General features: G+C 43.0%; 1 protein-coding gene across 1 annotated transcript in view; it reads right to left on the reverse strand.

The window, feature by feature from the left end:
- Positions 1–22,106, reverse strand: part of ECM1 (extracellular matrix protein 1) — a 32,779-nt gene that overhangs the window by 6,866 nt on the left and 3,807 nt on the right. The window contains exons 2-5 of the mRNA XM_069218551.1: positions 10,023–10,211; positions 7,021–7,358; positions 4,966–5,466; positions 2,677–2,897 (exon numbers count right to left, since the gene is read on the reverse strand). Coding sequence (XP_069074652.1) covers positions 2,677–2,897; positions 4,966–5,466; positions 7,021–7,358; positions 10,023–10,211 — 1,249 coding nt within the window. The remainder of the gene's footprint in view (positions 1–2,676; positions 2,898–4,965; positions 5,467–7,020; positions 7,359–10,022; positions 10,212–22,106) is intronic.

Here is a 22,106-nt window from a genome sequence, read left to right on the forward strand (position 1 = left end):
AGGAATTTACAACACTAATAGCTCTAACTTGAGCAAACGAGAGACCCATTGCATTGCAAATGCTTGTTTGTAGTTTACTAATGCTCTGTGAAGAACTGTGATTTCATGTACATTACGTTTTAGGAACTTCTACGGGAATGTCATGGTCCATAGAGCAAGCTAATAGCATCCTCCCAGCGTCTCCTCAAATGTATGGAGACTTGGGTTAGTTGGGGACCCCTTCCATCATTGGTGTTGATGCCCAGTGGAGAGAGGGCCTTGGTCCTCTTAAACCCTTAAAAAATGAGCGCAAAAGATGACATGAAAGCCTACCCCATCATAAAATGAGTGCAAGAATGATATCAATTTAAGGTATCATTGAGTTTGACAGAGTAGTGTAATATAGGGTTTAATTCTAGACTACAGTAATCACCGTGACTAATACATGTTGCAGTGTAGGGACTGTACACTAATGTTGTTGAGCCCCTGGACTGTAGTGTCCCACCCCAGCAGCACAGCAGAAACCATCGCTATGGTAACACATTCATGACTTTTTAGTGATGAATTGAAATGCCTGATAACTTCTAGTATTTTGGGATGAATCTCAAATATACATATCCCCCTAAATACAGCTACATCCATGCACAACATTGTAACCATGGTGGGCTCCACAAGACCGCTTCTCTTCCACTCCAAAGACAAGCTAACGCTGCCTGTTTAAAGACAAGCTATTTTTAGGTCGAGCGCGCAAGCGCTCTGACATGTGGTAATCTATCTGTGGGCTTCTAACAAGTCCACCGCACGCCCATCACTATCACTCGTTCATGGACTTGCCTTTCAAAAATCTTTTATTAACATTAGTAAATGCTTTACATATGTCCCTCCTTGGGACAGTTTTGTTTACTGCCTTGGCCATCGACCCTGTTACGTGGATAATTTAATGTTTGCCAATACTTATTACTGCATGCAAACTTCTTTGTCCTTTTGTGTCTCTCCTTCGCGCTCATGCTCATGGCAGCTGTGGCACTTTGAATCGACTTCTTATGTCAACTGTTTTACTTTTAATTTTCAATTTATGTGGCAAGAAGTTTTCAGTTAGGAATTTACAACCCTAGTAGCTCTAACTTGAGCAAACGTGAGACCCATTGCATTGTAAATGCTTGTTTGTTGTTCGTAGACTGGTTCTAGCCAGCGCCTGCTCCTCCACAAGGTACCTCCTCTTCCTGTTCCCTGATATGCTCCCTTTTGCTCTTTCCTAGATGTGGTCCTCTCCCACTTCCTTCATGAGTTCCCTTTCCCTCCTGTTCCCCTGGCAGTATATTGTATTCTAATTTCTGAACAGACTCCTACACTTTCTATTCTTTTGCCCTTACTAACAGTCCTGTCTAGTTTGATACTTGATTATATTACTTTACATCTTTCTCGAAAACCAGTTTTTATTCTTACTTATTTTTTACAGGCAAACCCATCGTCCTTCCACTCTCAGACAAACCTCCACCATGCCCCATTTATAGGCATGTTGTTATCTCTTCTCCTCCCATTCCTAGCTAAAAACTATCTTGGCTTTCTTTTACAGCAAGCTTCTTTCATCCCATTCCTCAAGAAGCTCTTTTTTCCAGTTCCTAGACAGGGTCCTTGCTATACTGTTCATACAAACGACCTCACTCTTACCATTCTTTGAAAAGCTCCCATATGTTGTTCCTGAACAAGTTTCCACCACCCTCTCCCCTTGGACAAGGCACATCTCTTCCCATTCTTGGACAAGCTTCCGTCCCTTCTCCGTACTCTTCAGTTTCCTAGACAATATCCCTTCTTATCCCATGTTAGAGTACTCCTTTTTTTCCTTTCCACCTCAAGCTTCCTAGTCAGCCTATCCAAATACACGCTCCCTCCTCTCTTCATTCCCACACAAGCTTCCGTCTCATCCCATTCTTAAACCCATGCTCCTTCCTCCCATCCGTAGACAAGCTTCCTTATCATTTCATGGCTGAACTCAGCACTTACTCAGTTCATTTTTAGAGAAACCTTCTTAGCCAATCCTTAAACATACTCCTCACTCATTCCTAGACAAGCTTCCTTCTCATCCTATCCCTAAACACACCTCCTCTCTTCCTTTCCTTGCACACTCTCCTATTCCTCTCATTATAAGAAAGCTTGCTTCTGATCCTATCCTTGCACAAGCTCTCTACTTAATTGTAGACAATCTTTCTTATAATCTCATACTTAAATATGCTCTTTTCTCCTCTTATTCTCGGCCATCTTGTTTCTCACTCCATCCGTAAACACACAGCCTACTGAGCTGATAAGCAGAACAGGTTTATCTAATCATATTCTTGTATATACCCTTACCCCCACACAAGCTTCTTGTCTCCCCTTCTCTAAACCATCTACAGCAGTCATTCCTACACAAGATTCCTTCTCATCCTTTCCTTAAACCATCTCTCTACTGCTTTCATTATTATATAGCCTTTCCTCTTGTCCCTTCCTTGAACTATCTTCCTACAGCTATACAAGCTTCCTTCTCATCCGTTCCTTAAACCATCTCCCAACTGCGTCCATTCTTACACAAGCATCCTTCTCATCCACTCCTTAAACACAAGCTCTACTCCTCTCATCTTTAGAAAAGCTTACTTCTAATTGCATTTTTAACACAACCATTATTATTTTAGTTCCTAGAAACGGAGCCCAGTCACTCACTGTTTAGTCTGAAGTTTTGCGTTTCCACAGATCATGGTCAGAGCTGTAGCGTTGATAAACCCCAGGTCAATAGTCTTGAGTTCCTTGTCGTAGTTAGGATGAGTGGCTCTGTTGGCAAAGCAGGCCAGTTGGGCAGTGTGCTCCACCTCATCACAGCATTCGTAGTGCCTTGTTTTCACTTGCATTTCTTGTTGACAGAAGTCTAAAAGCGCATCTTCCCACTAGGAAGGAGAGAGAGTAAAAAAACATGTAAGTTAAGAGAACGGAGATGGTGCTTGTGCTTGGCTGTCGCTGTTGGCTGCCTGGTAGCCATTCCAAGATGACGTCTTGAGCAGCAGGATGCAGAAGTCACGTGTTGTATGCTACATGTTGTCTTTCCCATGCAGTACATAAGCACCTGGCAGCCGGTCTTATTCTGGAGTTATCAGCAGCTTGTCAAACACAGTTTCATCCCCTAGAATACTATCCAGCTTGGAGCAGTGTTTTGTAAGAACTAGAAAAGTTAAGTGATACCAGCTTGTTACCAAAGGCCACCAATGGATATTTATAGGGTGGTAGTTACCTATGTTAGTGTCCAAATAAGGCTATACATTAGGGAAGGAGTGATGGCTGCCAGTCATACCTGGACAGCCAAATCAGTATCCGGGAGGGGGATTTATGTAGCATTATTTGAAGGCTGACAACACCCTCTTCCTTTAGGGAGTAACTGTTATGCCCTCTTTCTTAAAAAGTAATCTTCTGTTCTTTCTGTTAGAGATCTCTGTACTGTCAGTGAAAGTTTCACTAATTAATATCTGATTGGTGTCTATTATTCTTGCCTTCACTAAAAACACATTGTGCTAAGAGTAACAATGATTTCAGATGTTTAACTCCATCCTATGTGCAATTCATAATTGTGCATAGGGTGGCACATTACAAGAAAGGCATGCACTTTCCAGTTGAGTGCGGGCAATCAAGAGGATGTTTCTGCTCACTCTGCCCCATTAAAATTTGTGCTCCCCAAACTATCCTGTAAGCTTATTAGAGATTGAGCATACAATAATAGATGTAATTCAATAGCAAATTTATCTTTCAAAGTGGGACCTAACAATTTAACCTAGATGGGAATGTTGGATAGCATGCCTTGCAGCCCTTGGAAATATTAGGTGGCATAGCTGGCATTAATCCCGTATGGGTGTGAATGTTATCTACATCGATGGCCAGTGGTATTCACTATTTACAAGAATTCCCCCCTTTACTTTTTGTGATTGATGTAGTGCTTTAATTTTGCTAGTGTCTGCCGGTGCTCAGCACTGGCACGTAATTCTTGACACCAGACCGTTCTACGGTTGTCCACCACATAGTGTAGCTGTCCATCTTCAGCAGAGCATATTAGTTTAATCATTCAGTATGCACTAAAATATAATAATAGCATAGGCACTGGAATTTTACAGCATTGGCCGGGGCAGCGGGTGGTACCTTTAGCCCTGTCACATATTGTTTTAGAAACATTAGCAGTGGTTTGATGTTATGCCCTAAGTGGTCTAGGGCATCCCCAAAAGTAGGTCACTTACATTACTTATTATGATTGTATTGTTAGTATTGTGTAGCTGTGTTCCACTTATTTTCCATTTTAATGCATGATACCATCAATATGTCAATATTAGTGATGTGATATACATGAAGTGCAGTGATACGGTATGTATGAAATAACTTGTGACAATATACATAGTGCATGGCGGTGGTAGGAGCTAAGGATAAGTTGCTGCCATAATGTGTTAATTTATTTTGTATTTAATCTATTCACGGTTATTTGTAGAGTTGCATGGCTGCCCATCCCGGCCTCCCGGCGCTGAATTGGCTTAGAGATAACCTTCCTGTCTGCCAATTTATTTAAATAAGGCAATTTTTAGTAGTTTGTGTAGTTCTGACTGTATTTTTCTTAATAGTAAAAGAAGGGAATTCCAAAGATTCTGGGCCAAATACGCCGAAGAGCGTCCTCCACTCATAGATCTCTTTCGTTTTTTATTTGTACATACTATTATTAAATATCAACATTAACTAATCCTTGACCAAAGTTTTCTGAGGGGGAGAGGGAGAGAGAGAAAGAGAGAGACAGACAAAATAAAAAAAAAGCTGTAAATAAACATCATGTTTTCAGTACCACTGAAGTAAAAATGTGTGTGTTGTTTGAAATGCTGTGATTTTAAGGGTGATAATTTACCTCCTGCTTGTTTTTTAATTTTAACTGGTGTCCACTGCTCAGGATAATGTTAGAGTAAGCACTGCAACCACCACACCCATACTTACTACTTCATGGGCACAGGTGACGTTCTCGTTTTTGCAACACTTCTTGAACTCATTTTCCATGCGGTTGATGGCTTTAATTTGGCGATGCAGCCATCCGTACCCTGTCTGAGGGTAGTCCTTGGTTGTGTACTGGGGTCGGAACTTCCTGAGCCGGCAGATGTTCTGGATGCAGCCATCTGTGGGCTCTCCTGGGGGGAAGGACAGCTTGGGCACCTTCACCTTACGGCGGCTTCCAGGTTTTGTATTACGGCACCTGCCGGATGCAGAGGCCTGGTCTTCAGAGCATGGGCTGAGAGATCGGGAGTTGGCAAGAACTGGCACATCGTCACTCTCCACTTCTAAAGGTTCCGCGGGCTGGGCAATCATAGAGTCGTAGCCAGAGTCGGGTGCCTCCTTCTGGAAGCAGGCCTCTCTCTCGGAGCCTGTCCGTTTACAGCACTGGTGGTGCCTGGTCTTCACGGAGAACTCATCTTCACAGTATTGGTCCAGGCCATTCTTCCACTACCAATCACAAGAGGGAGAGATGGAGATAAAGACATGTAAAAAAATGTGAGCCGAACGATGAACAGCGGCAAGAGATGGAACAGCTTTAGGAGAGATCGGAATCAAAAGGAAAGTGCTTATAAAAGACAGATGGGGCTCCACAGATTGGATGAATCTATTCCATGAACAGATTGTTCACTTGTGCATTGTCCAACTCAGTCATGACTGGTGACAGCTCAATCTCACAGGGAGCCTTTGAGAATCTGCCACTTGCTGGGCAAAGCAAATAGCATCTCATCCTCTTCAGGAGACGTGTGGCAAGTCCTGTAGGCTTTCACTTGCCAACCCTTAATAAGCCCCACCAAACCCACCGTCTCCCAAAATCATGTTTTTAAAATGTAAAGCAATTAAAGGTACATTGTAGCTACAATAAGGCTGTATCTATGTCTTTCAGATTTTGCGTGTTCCCTAAAAATCATTTGGGAATATCAGTAATAGAACAGATTCACTGCTCTTAACCTCGATGGGCAGGTAGTCTGTGGTGTACCCTGTGGGAAGAAGATAAAAGTGGGTCTATTATGGATTCAATTGTAACGTGCATGTTGGAAAAACCTGACACCAGCAGCTTCATGACCAGGTCATTCCATAAACAAAGACACCACAATAAAATCAGGAGGGTACTGCAGATTTTTCCCAAAATACACCAGGGTTGTCTTGGCAGCCCACAAACATTGACCACACAGACTCCTTGTATGTGATGGTGCAGGGTACATGATCAGAGACCTCTTCTGTATCATGTTCTTGAATACGCCTCCCTTAGTTGACTCCGCCTCTCAGGCAGAGTCAAGTGCCCCAAGGGAGTAACTTGGTTACCAAATTTACAATATTATTAGTTATCCAGGGTTTCCTCATAGGTAAACAATAGTACCTAAAAAGGATTGTTTTTTTTTAGAAAGTTCTGACTGCTTTGGGGTGCAAAAAAAATGCCTTAACACTACTTCCTTCGCAAAAATTTTGATCTTTCAACTGATCGTCATCCTTGGGTCCATCTGGGATGCACTGGTTGAGAGCCACATAGAGATGGCACAGCAACAGTGCACCTTTGACAGCAACTTAGACTCTGCGCCCATCTGTATTTCAGCACTGTGCATAGGTGATCTGTTCACTCATTTGCAAGGGGCCATGCCCCTCTTTAAATGAGGGAAGACTCTCTTGTGAGTACATGGTCAAAAATGTGAACAAGCATTTGTAACCCACCCTCCCCCATTATGCCAAAGTGTCTCAGGGGCATACAAAGCGAGCGCAAATGCCCATTGTGCCCCATTACGGTTCGTGGTGAGCAAACACCAATAACCAACTATATGTCTGAGTCTGGCTGCCTAAACACTCACCCCCCACTGTATATAGTGACAAGCACCCACCACTTAGCAGATGAATTGGATCACCAGAGTAGGACATGTCTACTCATCACTTCCTCCCTACAACAGAACCTGAGGACGTAAACACCCGCAACTTCCTAGACAAAGCTAACACGCTTTCTCCACTTCCTGAATATGGTTAACAGCCACTCACCACTTTCTGAGCACAGCTGAGCTTATCCTTCTCGTAGCAGCATTGGCTGAAGCCCTCCTCAATTCTGGTGATAGCATCGCCTTGACGGCTAAGATGGCTGAACCCCGTCTGGGGCAAGTTGTGAGGACCGTAGCTGGCTCGCACCCTCTCTTCCAGGCAAATGATCTCAATGTTGTCCCTGCTGGGCTTGCCCGGAGGGAAATCTGGAAGGTTGCCTCTCATCGGGTGAGAAAAGTCAGCTGTCTGGCAGGAGTCTTGATCCTCACATCTCGGTCTGGGTTTATGGCCTCTCGGAGAAAACATCTGCTCACCCACCAGAAACAGTGGAGGCCGTTCGACTAAATGGGCAGAAAGGACAGGTAATAATGTAGGTTTGTAAAAGAAATAATATATGACCAGATCACAGTGAACAGTACATTGGGCAATTTTTGTAGAAAGAGCTAACCACACAGTTCGTCAATGTTAAATAATCAGAATCACTAATGCCATAGACTGAAATAAAGTTGTAATCTAAAACCTTGTCTCCTGAAGCATCATGTACGGCAGATGTGGTAATGACTCTCTCGCTACCGTGAGGCAGAAAAGTCAACGGGCCATGGTCAACAAGTGCTATAGATTCACCCAACTCCAAACCTCGCTTTAATCCTAAACATAAAACAAACCATACCTAAATGCACAATACTAATCATAAGTGTAGCTATATCCTTTACACTAGTCCTGATCATTACCATTAAGTTGAACTCTACTGCTCTACGCAAACCTAAATTATAGATCTAATCTGAGTCAGTGACACACCCACATGGCCAGGAATCTGGGCATGAATGTCCCCTATTATTCTTGCGTGGACTGGACACTTTGATTTCATTAAAATAAAATGAACGACTTACTACCGTTAAGACTTAAAATATTCCCCTTTTTAAAAGTAATGATCTTTGACAAGGTTAGCCCAGTGTTAACGTTCAGTTCTAGTTTTCCGGGCCACGAAGTCACAATTGTGGGGGAAATTGTGCACGACACTAGATACTTATGTAGCATAACACACTGTAAACTTTATTCTTAATTCTAACCTTAATCCATTAACTTGAAATCAATGGCTCTAATAGCTCATGGATGGGTAGAAATGCTACTTTCTTAATGTCAACATGTAGCTTAAGAGCTAGTGACAGCTCTTCCTAATCCTTAATCTAACACAAACTGTTTACCCAGTTATTAATGAGTAAAATCCTCCAAGTTCCCAAGATACTCCAAAACACACCTCAAGGTTTAGAAACACAAATTTGATTAACCAAGCTAGATTGAACCATGGCATATGATCCATATGCTAGGGACCCAGTTCTGGAAGACCTATTGCTCAATCAAATATGGCAGATGATGGCAATTATTTATTGAAAAGCTGAATATAAATCTCTTGAAGAGGCTTTCACACCCCATGCCTAAACCTTCTTTTGAGATTGCAACTTCAACCTCTCAAAAAGAGACAACGACCCTTCAAATGCAATTCCAACACAACTGGTCAAACTTGGCCTGGGATCCATGATGCCACGAGGCTTCAGTCCCCAAGCCTCAGGAAGAGATTGGTTTAGTCATGAACTGCCTTCAGCAGAGGCACCTGCACCAAGAAGTGTCTGTCTGTCACAAGCCCCTGCAACACAAATAAATAAACTTTATTTTAAACCATAGAAAGACTGTCACACAGGCCCTCATCACCAGCAGACTGGACTACGGCAACGCACTCTACGCCGGAATCAACAAAAAAACTCACCTGTAAATTGCAAAACATCTAGAACGGCGCCGCCAGACTGATCCTCGACCCAACACTGCCACATCTCGCAACACCTACGTACAATGCACTGGCTTCCCAAAGAGAAAAGAATCACTTTCAAGATCCTCACCCATGCACACAAAGCCCTCCACAACACCAGACCAGCGACTCAACTTCCATGTACCCCACAGGGCCCTACGCTCAGCCCAGATCTCTCTCGCAGAAGTACCCCCATCAGGAAAACCAGAACAAGAGGACGCTCCTTCTCCTACCTCGCCGCCTCCGCCTGGAACACCGTACCAATCCACATCTGACAAACCACCTCCCTCCTCAGCTTCACAAAGGAACTGAAGACATGGGTTTTTTAAACCACCTCACTGGTATACGCTACACTCCCCCCGTGCCCTGAGACCCTAACGGGTGAGTAGCTGTGCTTTACAAGCACTGATAGATTGATTGACCATAACTCATTAACCCTAAGATAACTAGCAGAAATCATTTTCATCTCAAGGTATGGTTTCAGAATATCTTGGCCTAAATATTGCCCAAAGTCCTTAATATAATTTCACAAAAATATGTCCCCATTGCATTTAATAGAAACCATACACTCAATAAAGAGATATTTTTGTAGACAATATTCAAGTGGCATTTTTTATGTTAGCTGGTGTTTTTGTTATCAATATTGTGATATGCAACCTAATGTAAATGTTTTTCTCTGAAAACAACTAGTACCCTCCGTTCTTAATTCTAAAATATGACCTGCAAGATACTGATCAGAGTCTCTTCTTAACCCTGCTCGTTTGTAGAGCCTGTCTGCGTGTTTGATAAGCAGAGAGGATCCACCAGGCATAGAGTTCAGTTTACCTAAAGGCCCTGGGGTACCAGAAGTCTCATGAAGCATCTTTGAAGCATCAGTGACATCACAGGGTTGACCTCATGTGCCACCCTCCGCATCCTACCAGAGTAATATTGGCGATATGATGCTGGATGAAGGAGGTGCTGACCTCCATCGTTTTGAATTTAGAACCCTACTTCTTTCCGTAGCTGCCATTCTCGTCATGACCAGTAGAACATGGGTAGAAAAAGTTGTACCAAAAGTACCAAAGTTTTAGGGGAGTGGTAGAAGCTACACACAGCTAGCCTTTACGTCTATGGCCCTAGCGAGTATCTCGGAAAAGGAAGTAGTAGTCAGCACCTTATTATGCACTGGTCCCATGAACCAAGGAGAAGCCCTGCATACCTTCTTTCTGAAGAATGTCGTGCGGAGGTTCTGGAAGCTCCTCCTTCTGGTGCATGATCTCCTCCTGAGCCACGAACGTCTGTTCATGCGCAGTATCCTCGTGGTGCACTATCTCCTGCTGGTATACCATCTCCTGCTGTGGTCGTGCACCTCTAAACTGAAATCCATCGATGTCAGGGTACCGGATATCTAGAATGAAGAAATGAGTGGGGGAGAGGGGGTTTGGCATAAAGAATTACATTTGGGGAAAAAAAAGGTGAAGTATTGGTAGTTAATTATTTCTAACTGAAAAGTGCAAGACTGGAATCATGATGCCCCGCCCCACACAAGAATGAATTAGGTGGCATCCTAGTTACAGGGGTGACAAAGCTATCATTATGCAGGTGGGCACTGGCACGGTCAAGAGATATCTACTATGGATGTCCCAGCAGAGAGCCCTTATGGGGCAGTTTGGGCACCTGTGATTGGGGCGCAGTCAGTGAATCAGGGTAGGGTGACACTACATTCTGAGTAAAAAACAAAAAAAGAACTTTACAACCAAAGAACTGATCACTCGTGTACGACCAGCGATGCATGTTAAGACAAGCAACTTGTAAATGAGTGCCTAGGGCCCATCTGCCTCCCCAGCAGACATGCCCCTTTGATCAGTTCCTTGATCTGACAACTGATCAAACATAAAAGTTCTGGCTTATGACAACACCCTTCAACTTAATAAACTCTTTAAAAAAAAAAAAAAAATGGTTTTGTCAACATTTACAATGGGGAACGTGTCCCTTGGACCCCTTACTGTTTGTGAATGGGTTACCACCTCCTTTGAGTTGTTGATAAAATGTGAATTTTTAGCGACCGGATTTCGGTCACAAAAGATTATCAAATGCCTTTGAGAAAAACTATTGAGAAGGGGCATCATATAGCAATTAGGTATGTACTCGCTCCCCAAAACTGAGATTTGTTAACATGTTATCTAATCACGATTTTGGTTTTGTACACATCAAAAGGTCATTTTGCAGTCACTTTTGCGAATCAGAGCTTTGGTGACAGCAAAATCCTTTCGTACATCTGGCCCCTAGTGCAGTGTCCACTGGTACACTGCAAACTGGCTTAGTGACAGTTCACTGCAGTAGCCAATACATTCAAAAACTGCTTAGCAGTTGGGAAAACCCATACTGACTAATGCAGCAGAGAACCAGCGAGATGAATCCCGCTGTGTCCACTTCACTGGGCCGCGCGGTCAAAACCGGCAGTGGTCCATCCTGCAGAAAGTGGCTGTGCAGCAAAAGGCTGCAATTAGAGTTTGTGGTACACCGGACCATGCAGCCGTCCCATGCAGTAGCCCAAACCACGGAGTCTGCAGTGCGGGGGACTGCTCTGCAGAAAAGTCGAAGAAAGTAGTGCAGTGAATTTAGGGGCTGCAATCAAACACTGGCGTGCAGTGTGCACTGCATATGGATGCAAAGAGTGCAGTGTATGTAAGGCTAAAGCCTGCAGTGCAGTGAATTCTCTCCACTGCACCGTGCAGCACATGGAAACATACAGTGGGAAGCTGCAGTGCTGTGTAGGGCATGCAGTGCAAGTCTGCAGGACAGGGGCACCGATGGGTTTCTATGACCCCTTCTTGTGTGCAGAATGTCTTCCTCCTGCACACACAGGGATGAGCCCAGCATATGCATATTTCCCATGGACAAGTTCAGACACTACCAGGCGGGGTGAGTCACCGCCACAAGACAAGCTTTTAACAAAACAAACAGGGCTCATGTAAAGAGACGGTGTACACCTAACGGTGAACCCAGCAGTGTACATCTAGCTGGCAGGTGTAAGTTCACAATACTTATGCCAGGAAACGCGGATCAAAACATATCTTAGGTTATTCCTGAATGTATACAAGTCTCTGTGTAATTTTCAGCAGTCATCTGGCATGGCGCAACAAACGTTGGGCCATATTTACAAGAAAGTGGCGCATCACTCGTGATGCGACACTTTTCTTGCGACCACCTTGCGTCCCCTAACTCCACCATGGTAGCGCCGTATTTACAATATGGCGCATGTTAGGGGCAATAGTGTCATTTTTTTGGAGCTTTTGTAACGCTATACTGGATTAGTATACCAAAAAAAAAAAACACTAATCCAGTATAGTATTAAAAGGCCCATTGAAATCAATGGGAACCTCGTTTTAACGCCTGCTTTAAGCAGGCATTCAAAATGACCCTAGAAATGGTGCAATGGAATCTTGTAAATTCCATTGCGCCAATTTTTAGCCGCCCTCTAATGAGGGAAGACCACCTGTGCATACATCATGCATATATTATGCATGATGTGGCGCAAACCTAGTTTGCGATACCTTGTAAATATGTCGCTATGGTAGTAGCCCGTAAGTGTCACGTTCGCAGTAGAAATGTTGCCACAAATGTGGCGGTAAGGGGCGCAAGAGCCATGTAAACCTAGCCTTTTGTTTCCCTACCTCACAAGGCAAACGTCAAAGTGAGTTCCACAGCCCGACCACAGTTTCCACCAAATATGACCTGTGAGTAGGGCTGAGGACAGACGGGAGTCGAGCATTGCTTGGAGTTGAACGCCGCATTAGAAGTCATTACAGCTGATAAAAATTGAAGAGCAGATTCGACTCTTTCTGGGTGCTGTGGTGATCTCACACCTAGATTTTTAGGTCTGTTTGACGAAGCTGCTGTCAAAGGACCTGTTGTTACCAATGCTATAGAAATGTCCACAGAGCGGCTCACAGGGACGGACAGACCTTTCGTTCAACCAGGCACTTCCTCGGTCGGCCGGTGATCTTGGAGACCGTTTTGAAAGGCAAGGGTTCTCTGGGAACCTCTATCACTTTCCCAAAATCTCAGAGGTTAATTGCAACAGCCATGGGGATGCTTCAGGAGAGAGAGGGAAGAGGAGCGAGACCACTTTTGCCAGGGCTGCTTGTTGGTTCCCAGTCTGTCCCTGTTTGAGAGGCTCCTAGTAATGATTAAAACCTTAAACGGTCGGTGGTAATCTACAGGAGCAATAATTCTCCAAAGCAGCAAGCCATGTTTATGCCTTCGAGAAAACCATGTTCCTCTCGGACGGGGCAGCTTTTGGCTCTTGAAGCGGCCAGTCTCCAGCTCTTCATCCTGACTTCGCATCATTAAAATAACCTCACACAGAAATACACCTGCAACAGCATTTTGCAGACTGTAAGGAGTTGGCTGTTATGTCCCTGAAGCAGACCCTTGACAGACACCATGCAGACGTTGAAAAATGAGAAGAGAATGACTGGTAGGGTTCTAGAGCGAAACAGGGCTTGGATGAAGTCAGAGAGATACTGATTTATTTTGGAATGAGACTTCCTGCTAGGAAGTGTTAAACCTGATAATGAAATGACCACAAGGTTTGGTCACTGAAATGTTGCGGTCAGTGCTCGTACACTGACATGCTAAGTTCACACCTTTGGTGCCACCAGCACATTGCCCCAAAATGTATTAGACATATTCTCACTGTCAGTAGACATGATGTTAAATTTTCAATTTGCTAGGATAGCAATTATCCATGAACTAGTCCAAAAGCTTTCATACTTAAAAGTGTAAGCAGAACACAGCGGCCATTTTGCTTAGCATAAGCTCATCCATTTTGTAAGTGATAAGTGTAAGACAGCCATCTTTCGAACAACAAGTTATTTTTTGGTCTTGGACACACGCCAAATTCAGCTGAGTTGCATAACTTAAAGGACTCCAGTTGCGCGAGCTCAGTCAGTATACTTATCAGCTGCTTCCAGAGACGGTGACTTCCTCTTTGGTAACATGTGGCTTTAATAGCAAGTTGCTTAGAACAGCATCTGTAACCCTGTGGTCTGTCAGTGTCATCCTTTTTAAACCCCACAGTTTCACTTCCTTGTCATCATAACAGACCTCCATGTGAGATTACGAGGAACTATTTTCTTGTGTGGCCTCCTAATTTGAGCTGTATCTTAAACCCCTTCTATTCCCAACGCAGCTTTAAAAATGATTGAGTCGGGGGAAGACTGGTTGAAGCCACTGACCACCCGGCGCGTGAAAGGCAAGCCGCAAATTAAATGTTGTGTTGAGATAATATAGGTTGTCCTTAGTGGGTGAAGAAAGCTTGTGAACTAAACTTGAACAAGAAAAGCTCATGTTATTTATTCGCTGTCTATTAGAAAATGCGACAACATAGTCACCGCGGTGCGTGGATTTGTAGTTGTGCGTCACTGGCAAGTATGCAGCGTTTGCGCACAATGGTGTCACTTTGGCGTGGAAAGCGAATCCATCTCGTCTCTGTGTGGTCCAAGGATAATGTTTAAAGAATCTCACCTTTCTCGCTTCCCTTGAGAATCGGTCCTGTCAGTGATCCAGGTTTATCCATAGGCCTGGGAAGAGGGGGCTACATGTCTTTGGTACATGAGCTCAGTTCTTGGTATTAGCTCTAGTGTGATGTTGATCACTTCATGTCCATGCAGAACATATACAAAAGAGACTTCCTTGTCTGTCAAACCTCTTGGTCCACCTGCCTATTGTAAGTAGTGCAAACCACCAGCTTTCTAACTGCAATGCCCCAATGACTACTCCGACAGCCTGTAGGAGTGCTAGCCATCGGCGTAAAGGCATCACACCACCCACCCTATTCAGGGTGACAATCCGATGTGATTTTGTTGTGTCCATCCGAGCCGGAGAAAACCTGTCGGAGACCCAGGTAAAAATTGAAATAATGACCACCACACCCAGTGGAGAAAAAACCCTGTGTTCAGGGATCATTAATTATTTGTTTCTGAAAAACTAAAAAGTTGGTGGATATCTGTCAAACTGATGAGTCATCCACCAAACCTTTGGTGTTTCCAGAGGAACCACAGTGACAGCCGTTCCTTTAAAGGTATAGAGATGACTGTGCTCCGCAGTGATCTCCAAATATGTTGGTCCTCAGTCTCTCAAGGTGACAGGCATAATGTCCCCACCATCCTGACGGACACAGTAAATACCACTATTCACTAAATGAGGCCCAAACTCTATTGCACGTTGAGCTGGTAAGAGATTATAGAAGATACGAAGCCACAGAGAGTCGTGTAAGCGGAAAGCAGACAAGGGGAGATGGAACGACAATCCACAGTGAGCAGACCTATCTGAGATGGACCAGGCTAATTTACAGGCAGGCACAGTTGGCCCTGGCTTTTTTTTTTTTTTAACCAGCTTGACCTGATTTTTATGTGCTCGCAGGTAAAAAGCAAAACAAAATAGAGTAAAAAAAATATGTGAAAACCTATTGAAAACTAAACCTAAAGCATCACACACGTGAAGAAATCACTCAAGTATTAAATAGCTGTATAAATACTATCTAAATGACTATTAAGGTGGGCAAACCATATGGTACGAGTTTCTGGTCCTGGGGGTTTAGTTGATACAATAATGTGTTCTCAGAGTTGCATGCTTCATGTGGTTCTATGGACGTGGTTGGACTATACAGCTCTGATTTGTAACAGATCAGACCAGGACAGTGACAGCTGCTGCCTCCAGTCTGGAATGGGTCCATTTCTTTTTTATAAGATATTATTATATGGAGTTTTGAGTGATATATTAAAGTGGTACAACATATCAACCACCCAATATAAGCGATCTACTTCCAGTCCGACCCCACATGGCTTTACATATTATTTGTGCGTTGTTTCTAGATTGCAGCCTCAATCTCATGTATGTTTGGATTTCGGTGTCTATATTTGTATTGTTAGAGTGTTTCTTTGCGATGTTGATGCCTCTATAGTGTGCCCGAGTTTCCCATATTTTTGTGTTTCTGGGGACAACCTCTGGCTTCGTGGACCAGTTGTTCCCTGATCTTTCACCAGTCCACTCCCTTTTATCACTACTTGAGTGAAAGTGGAGCCTCCGACTTCCAGTGGCGCGCTATATACAAATTCATATTACTATTGTGGGTCAATTTCTTGACCTATCACGGAGATAGCACACACCCCAACCAAACCATTGGAAAATTAGATAGGTTCACGGAAGGTTGTGCATTATCTCTGCTCACTATGAAAAATCTTTAGCGCACAATGTTTATACAAATTTATAAACCAGGATACAAGAGACAGTCCCTGCAAAACTTGGAAGGAGATACAAACCCATTGCTTGATGGGACTTAGATTGTACTAAATGTCTTCTTGGCGATTCCTCCACGTTTCCAGCCCCAAGGATGCCTCTCCAAATCTTACAATCAAAAAAATGTCTTTCAGCTTGTTCCTCCGAGCTCTACGCATCAAGGCCCTCGCAGAGGTCTTAGGAAGGTTGATCTACAGGGAAAGTCATTGTTTTATATCCTTTATTCTTTCACTATCCAACGTGCATCTCGAGGAGTATTTCCTTCTTGTTAGAGGCTGATGTCTCCAGTAGCTTTTGGCCACTTAGCAAGTTGGTGGTCATGTATTTTGTGTTGGCGAGGAGATGTGTTGTGTTGTGTGAGTTTGGCGGAAAACAAACTTCCCAAGGAGTGCACGTTTACAGATGCCTTGGCTAATGTAATGTTAATGTCAGTGAAAGTATCAGATAAATTGTAAATGAAAGTCACAGTAAATTTTCCATTTCCCCAGATTTCAAATATCTATTCACTAGTCCTCCTGGAAGTGTCTTACACGAGCCTGTTAAAGGAACACTGCGGCCATTTTGATCAGTATTAGCGCCTCCATTTTGTTAGTAGTAAGTATACAACTTACGAGCTTTTGAACAACACTTTTCTTATGCATTTGTACGCATGCCAAATTCAGCTTTGTTGCATCACTCCAAAGAGCTCAGTGATGATGCTTATCAGCTTCTTCCAGAGACTTCTTCCAGCTTCCCTAGAACTGTATTTAAAGCCCTGTGGTCCGCCAGTGTCACCCTCTTCCTTCCGTGTGACCATAACATACATCATGTGAGATGAGGATAAACTATTTTCTTAACATGGCCTCTTTGAAATCCAAATTGTGCTGCATTTTAAACATCTTCTATGCCCAAGGCTGCCTGTGAGATGCTTGAATCATGAGGGGATATGTTGTTGCCCAAGATCACGCTGAGTATGTGCGGCAAGCTGTGAATTAAATGGCGTGCTGAGATATTTTAATATATGGTTTACTATAAACTTGTTAAGTAAACTAGAGTAAGAAAGGGTCCTAATATTTAACTGTGGTGTGTGACAACATAGTCATCTGGATTGGTCATTGTGGGTCAATAGGCCAGTATGCAAACTTTTCTTGCAATGGTGCCACTTTGCTCTCTGTTTTGTCTAAGGCAATGTAACTCCCACATTGGGAGTTAAAAAAAAAAAAACTAAAAGTTTGGTGGACAACCATTAAAAGTGATGACACCCGTTTACCAAGCTTTTCGCACCTTTGGGGGAACCCACGTGTTGAATGTTTCTGTAAAGGTACAGAGATCAGCTGGTACAGTAAATAGCTTGTATTACAGGTTTTTTTACTTGCAAATCCGAGATAACAGGCAGAATTGTTTTTTTAAGGCACAAAAATTGTTGGCTTTTATTACAATAATTTCCACAGGTTTGATCTGCTCTAAACTGTCTGGAGTTTGCCCGGGGATCAGAATTCGACCCCAGCTTCTAATTAGGGCCCGTGTTTCTAGTCCTGGGTTTTCATTTGACGAAATAATGAGTTCTGGAAGTTGCATGCTTGGAGTGGTTCTGTTGAAGCTGTTGGACTATGGCTGATGGGTATGATTTGTAACAGAAGGCCTCAAGACAAGGAACACAGACTGACCTGCACACAGCTACAGGCTCAAAGACTGTAATAGGACACTTTCTTGACCTACAAAGAATATAGTTGTACACACCAGGCCAAAGGCTTCCAAACTAGATATGCTCGCAGAGTGTTATGCATAACCTTCGCTCACCAAGAAAAATATTTGGCGCACAATATTTATAAATCAGGATACGAATGGTAAGGAGATACAAACCTTTTCCTCAAGGTGGGCTTAGATTGTACTAAATGTCTTCCTGGTAACCCTACTTTTCCAGCCCACACACGCCCCTCCAAATCTCAAGAGCAACCTCCGCTGAAGTTCAAGATAAGCTGTTTCAAAAGTTGATCTGTGCAAATTAACTTTTCATCCTCTCATTGGTCATGGTATTTGGTTCACCGCCAGAGAGTAAATAGTATTTCTTGTCCAAAATAATAATTAAAGCAATTGAGCAAAACAGCTTTTAACATGAAATGGCTTTTCAGCATCTTGACAGGGTTGATCCTCCAAGCTCTACGCATCAGGGCTGTGTGTGGAGAAGGCCCATGATGGATTATCTATAGGGAGACAAATTGTTTGGAACCCATCACTTTTGCATTGTCCAACCTGCAAGTCGAGGAGTATTTTACTTCTCGTTTGGGGTTGGTGACTTCATGTCGCTGTTGGCCAGCTGATAGTCCTGTATTTGTGTTGTCGAAGCGTGAGGGTGTGCGGTTGACTATCAGAGAGTAGGCTGGAAACCATGAACCTTCCATGGAGTGTACATTTTTCAGAAATATAGGTTGTAATCGAGTTGCAGAATGGATTATGTTAGAACATAGAGGATATATATGTGCATTATGGAGTTAGGTTTTCATTTCTATGAGCTACATTAGTGGAGGAACCTGCTCCTAGGTCCGGAGGGCCATACTCTGGTTCTGATGGGCACCACTGAAGCCTATACTCAAGGTCAGAGACCCTATCATGGGTTTGATGGAAGCGGGCAATCAAATCACCAGAACTTGTTATAAGGAGATAGAAAGAGAGTCCAATGAGATCTCAAATGGGATGCGAGCATTGTGACCACTGGAGGCAGTATTAAGGGTAGTCACAGGATCCTGCACTCGGGCAGTAGAGTTTCTATCTAGACTCTCATGAGAAGACAGAATCATGGCCATCTATATCTGAAACCTAGGGAATCAGGAGGGATCAACCCGGGCTCGGGTGGAAGGGAGTTTTGGGGAAAATAATTGTGTTCTCCTGGCAAAGTAGTGAGGAGAAAGGAACAACGTAGTAAGTGTGTTAGATTTACTGAAGTAGTTAAACTCCTATTTGAGGAGAGTTGTGACATGGTTGCGTATTTCCTGCCTGCTCCGTGGTACGCTATCAATGAAAAATAAGCACATTGCTTTTTAGCAAACAATCTAGCTGAGAACTATTCTTGGTAGTTTATAAACATTCAAATTACCACAGCACTTATTTGCTCATATTCAAGGATTTATTTACTTTCACATTAATGTATGTGAATAAAAGTTTGAGTTACCACTTGCATATATAACAAGCATTTGCAATACAATGGGTCTCGAGTTTGCTCGACTTAGAGCTATTAGCGTTGGTAATTCCTAACTGGACCTCTCTTTCCACATAAATTGAAAATGAAAAGTAAAACAGTTGACATAAGCGAGCCAATTCAAAGCGCCATGGCTGCCTGAGCATGAGCCGAAGGAGAGACACAAAAGGAAAAATATGTTTGCTTGCAATCAAAAGTATCATCAATTGTGCAATTATTCATGTAACAGGGTTGGTGTCCAAGGTGGTAACAAAACCACCCCAAAAAGGGACAAACATAAAGCATTTATCAATGATAACAAAGGATTTTTGAAAGGCAAGCCCATGAACGAATGATAGTGGTGGGCGTGGTTAAAAGCCCACAGATAGATTACAACAGGTCAAAGCGCTTGCACGTTAGACCTAAAAATGTAAACAAGAAAACTCTAGACAGAACAAATAAAATTTGTCAAATGACATTAAATAAATCTTTTGATTATTACAATTACAGAACGACTGTGATATTTGAATGTTTGGAAATGACCACAGGCAAAGATAGGTTTACTAAAAGCAACGTGCTTTTCTAAGGAGCAATTTATGTGATTGAATGTGTACCAAAGGCAATGGGTAGGAGACCCACCCTAGGGGTTAAGCAGGGCTGGCTATGGCAAGTTTTATTTTATGAGGTCCAGCTATTTTTAGATTCCACTTGACCCTTCTTGCAAGTGGACAAAGAACAGGTGATCTGTTCAGTCAGAAACTGAATTAGCAATTAAGATGCCTTTAAATCTTATTCTTGTCACATTTGCTCTGTGTTCAGAGACAGAGGTCAAAAGTCAGCTTGTCTTCTTGCAATGCAAATACCTTTCCTTGTGACTGCAGAGTTCTGTGATTTTGTAAGGTGAACTGTCTGACCCTATGTGAAATGAAAGGCTTTTTGTATCAGGTTTTTCCCAACACACAACATTTATATATAACTAATTCAACTTTACAAACATTTCAAAATATATTTCAGTAGCTGTGAAATACCATTTTTTCTAATTCTGTGTGATGAAAAAAATATTTTAATAGAATGAAAAAAAGTTAGAACACTTTACTTGGTGATATGCAAATGATAAATGTTTTCTGAAACCCAATGTTCACATATTTATATTATTGTTAATACACTATATAGTTTTATCAGTTAAGCTGCAAGTTAGTGGGAAGGTTTTTGGACATTTCTTGGAAATTTACTGTCTGTAAATGACAGTACGCTACCACATCATACTTTAGTAATATATTTATTAAAAGTGAGTGTTTAAGGATAAACTGAGAAACACTCCTGCCATGATGGTAAAGCTATTAGTAAACTAAGAGGCAAGTCATGCATGCATCATGTGTACCCTATATGTTGGCTAGATTTATTATACATGGAGCAAACGTTTAGTCTATTTATCCAAACAAAAGAGGATTTTTTTTTTTACAGCAGAAATGCCGAACTCACAGATTTGAAAGTGCACTCATATTTGAGAATGAAGAAAAAGATGACTTAAAATACATTATCTCCCCAAGATCACACGATTTGAGACCCATTTCTGGGTCAAGTATATTACAGTTAGGTTGAGTGGTTTATTTGAGCTACTCGACCTGCAAGTCTAGTAACATTTTTATGATTTTTCGAAGTCTGGGTTAAGGCTGGATCACTACAATCTGGTGCCTGCACCTAGAGCAGTAGAGGGTCATGACCACAGGATCCTGTATCCAGAACATGCGGTATCCTGTCTGATGAGGAAATAGACCATAGTTGGATTATCCCACGCCCAAAGCAGAGGGATTGGAGGCTACAGAGGATGTGATGGGAAGTGGAAATCGCAAAAATAAAATCCAGTATCTAGGGTGGAAGGGCATCCAACCGAAGCAGGAATAGAGACACACAGTCAAGGACCATGGTCATTAGGCACTCATCTCGGAGGATGCATAGTCCCCGATCTACAGGGATAAGTCTGCAGTTGGGCAAGACTTAAGGTTCTTGGCTCTACCCCAGTGGTAAAACATCCTCAGACCTTGGAGATGCTTACGTGCTGGCTGCAGGACTTGGGGGACTCACCAGGATTGCGGCACTCAAACACCCTGAACTCAGCATGATGAGGTGCTAGAGGGAAAGCACTGGACATCAGAGTGTGTCAGCAATCACAACGGTTGAGATCTCTACAACTCAATGCATGGAAGGTTTGGGAAAGCAATCACAAACCTGCTGAGCCCTGATGCCATCGGGCACACACTATAAACTACACATGGATCTCGGTTCTACTGGTGACACTGAAACGACTGTGGCGAAAATACAGTCAATGGCAGTTTGTTCCAACTGCGCCTCGTAACTCTCCACAGAGCCCATAACCAATCTTGAGTTGGGCTGGGTAGTGGTGTTGGGTTTCTTATCATGGCAGCACTTGTCGAACCAGCTCCGCGTGACAGCACTTGGGTCTCTACACGCCAGGCATCTCTCCTCTCTGCTTTCAGTTTGCAACAACAATAGGTATTTTTTTTCTCAGTCTAGGGGTACATTTCCTACTCGCTCCTGAGAGGCAGCCTTGGTCTACTACTATGTTTGGTCCTTCCTGTCTTTGCAGCAGTGTGAAGAACCAATTCAAATCAAAAGATGAATGCTGATTTGGCCAAAAAGGCGAGCTTATATTAAGAAACGAGGGTTCAAGTCAACTGACCACTCAGATTAAGGATGTCCACATTCTTTTAGATGAAACCAGTTACTGCAAAAGGCATCTTCCTTGTACAGTCAGTGTCATGGCTACTGGCTCCTGAAGGTGCACAGTCACTCTGATTTCCTTGGAAATGGCAGTCATTCCAC

This window comes from Pleurodeles waltl, chromosome 12 (assembly GCF_031143425.1).
Source record: "Pleurodeles waltl isolate 20211129_DDA chromosome 12, aPleWal1.hap1.20221129, whole genome shotgun sequence".
In the NCBI taxonomy this organism is placed as follows: Eukaryota; Metazoa; Chordata; class Amphibia; order Caudata; family Salamandridae; genus Pleurodeles; species Pleurodeles waltl.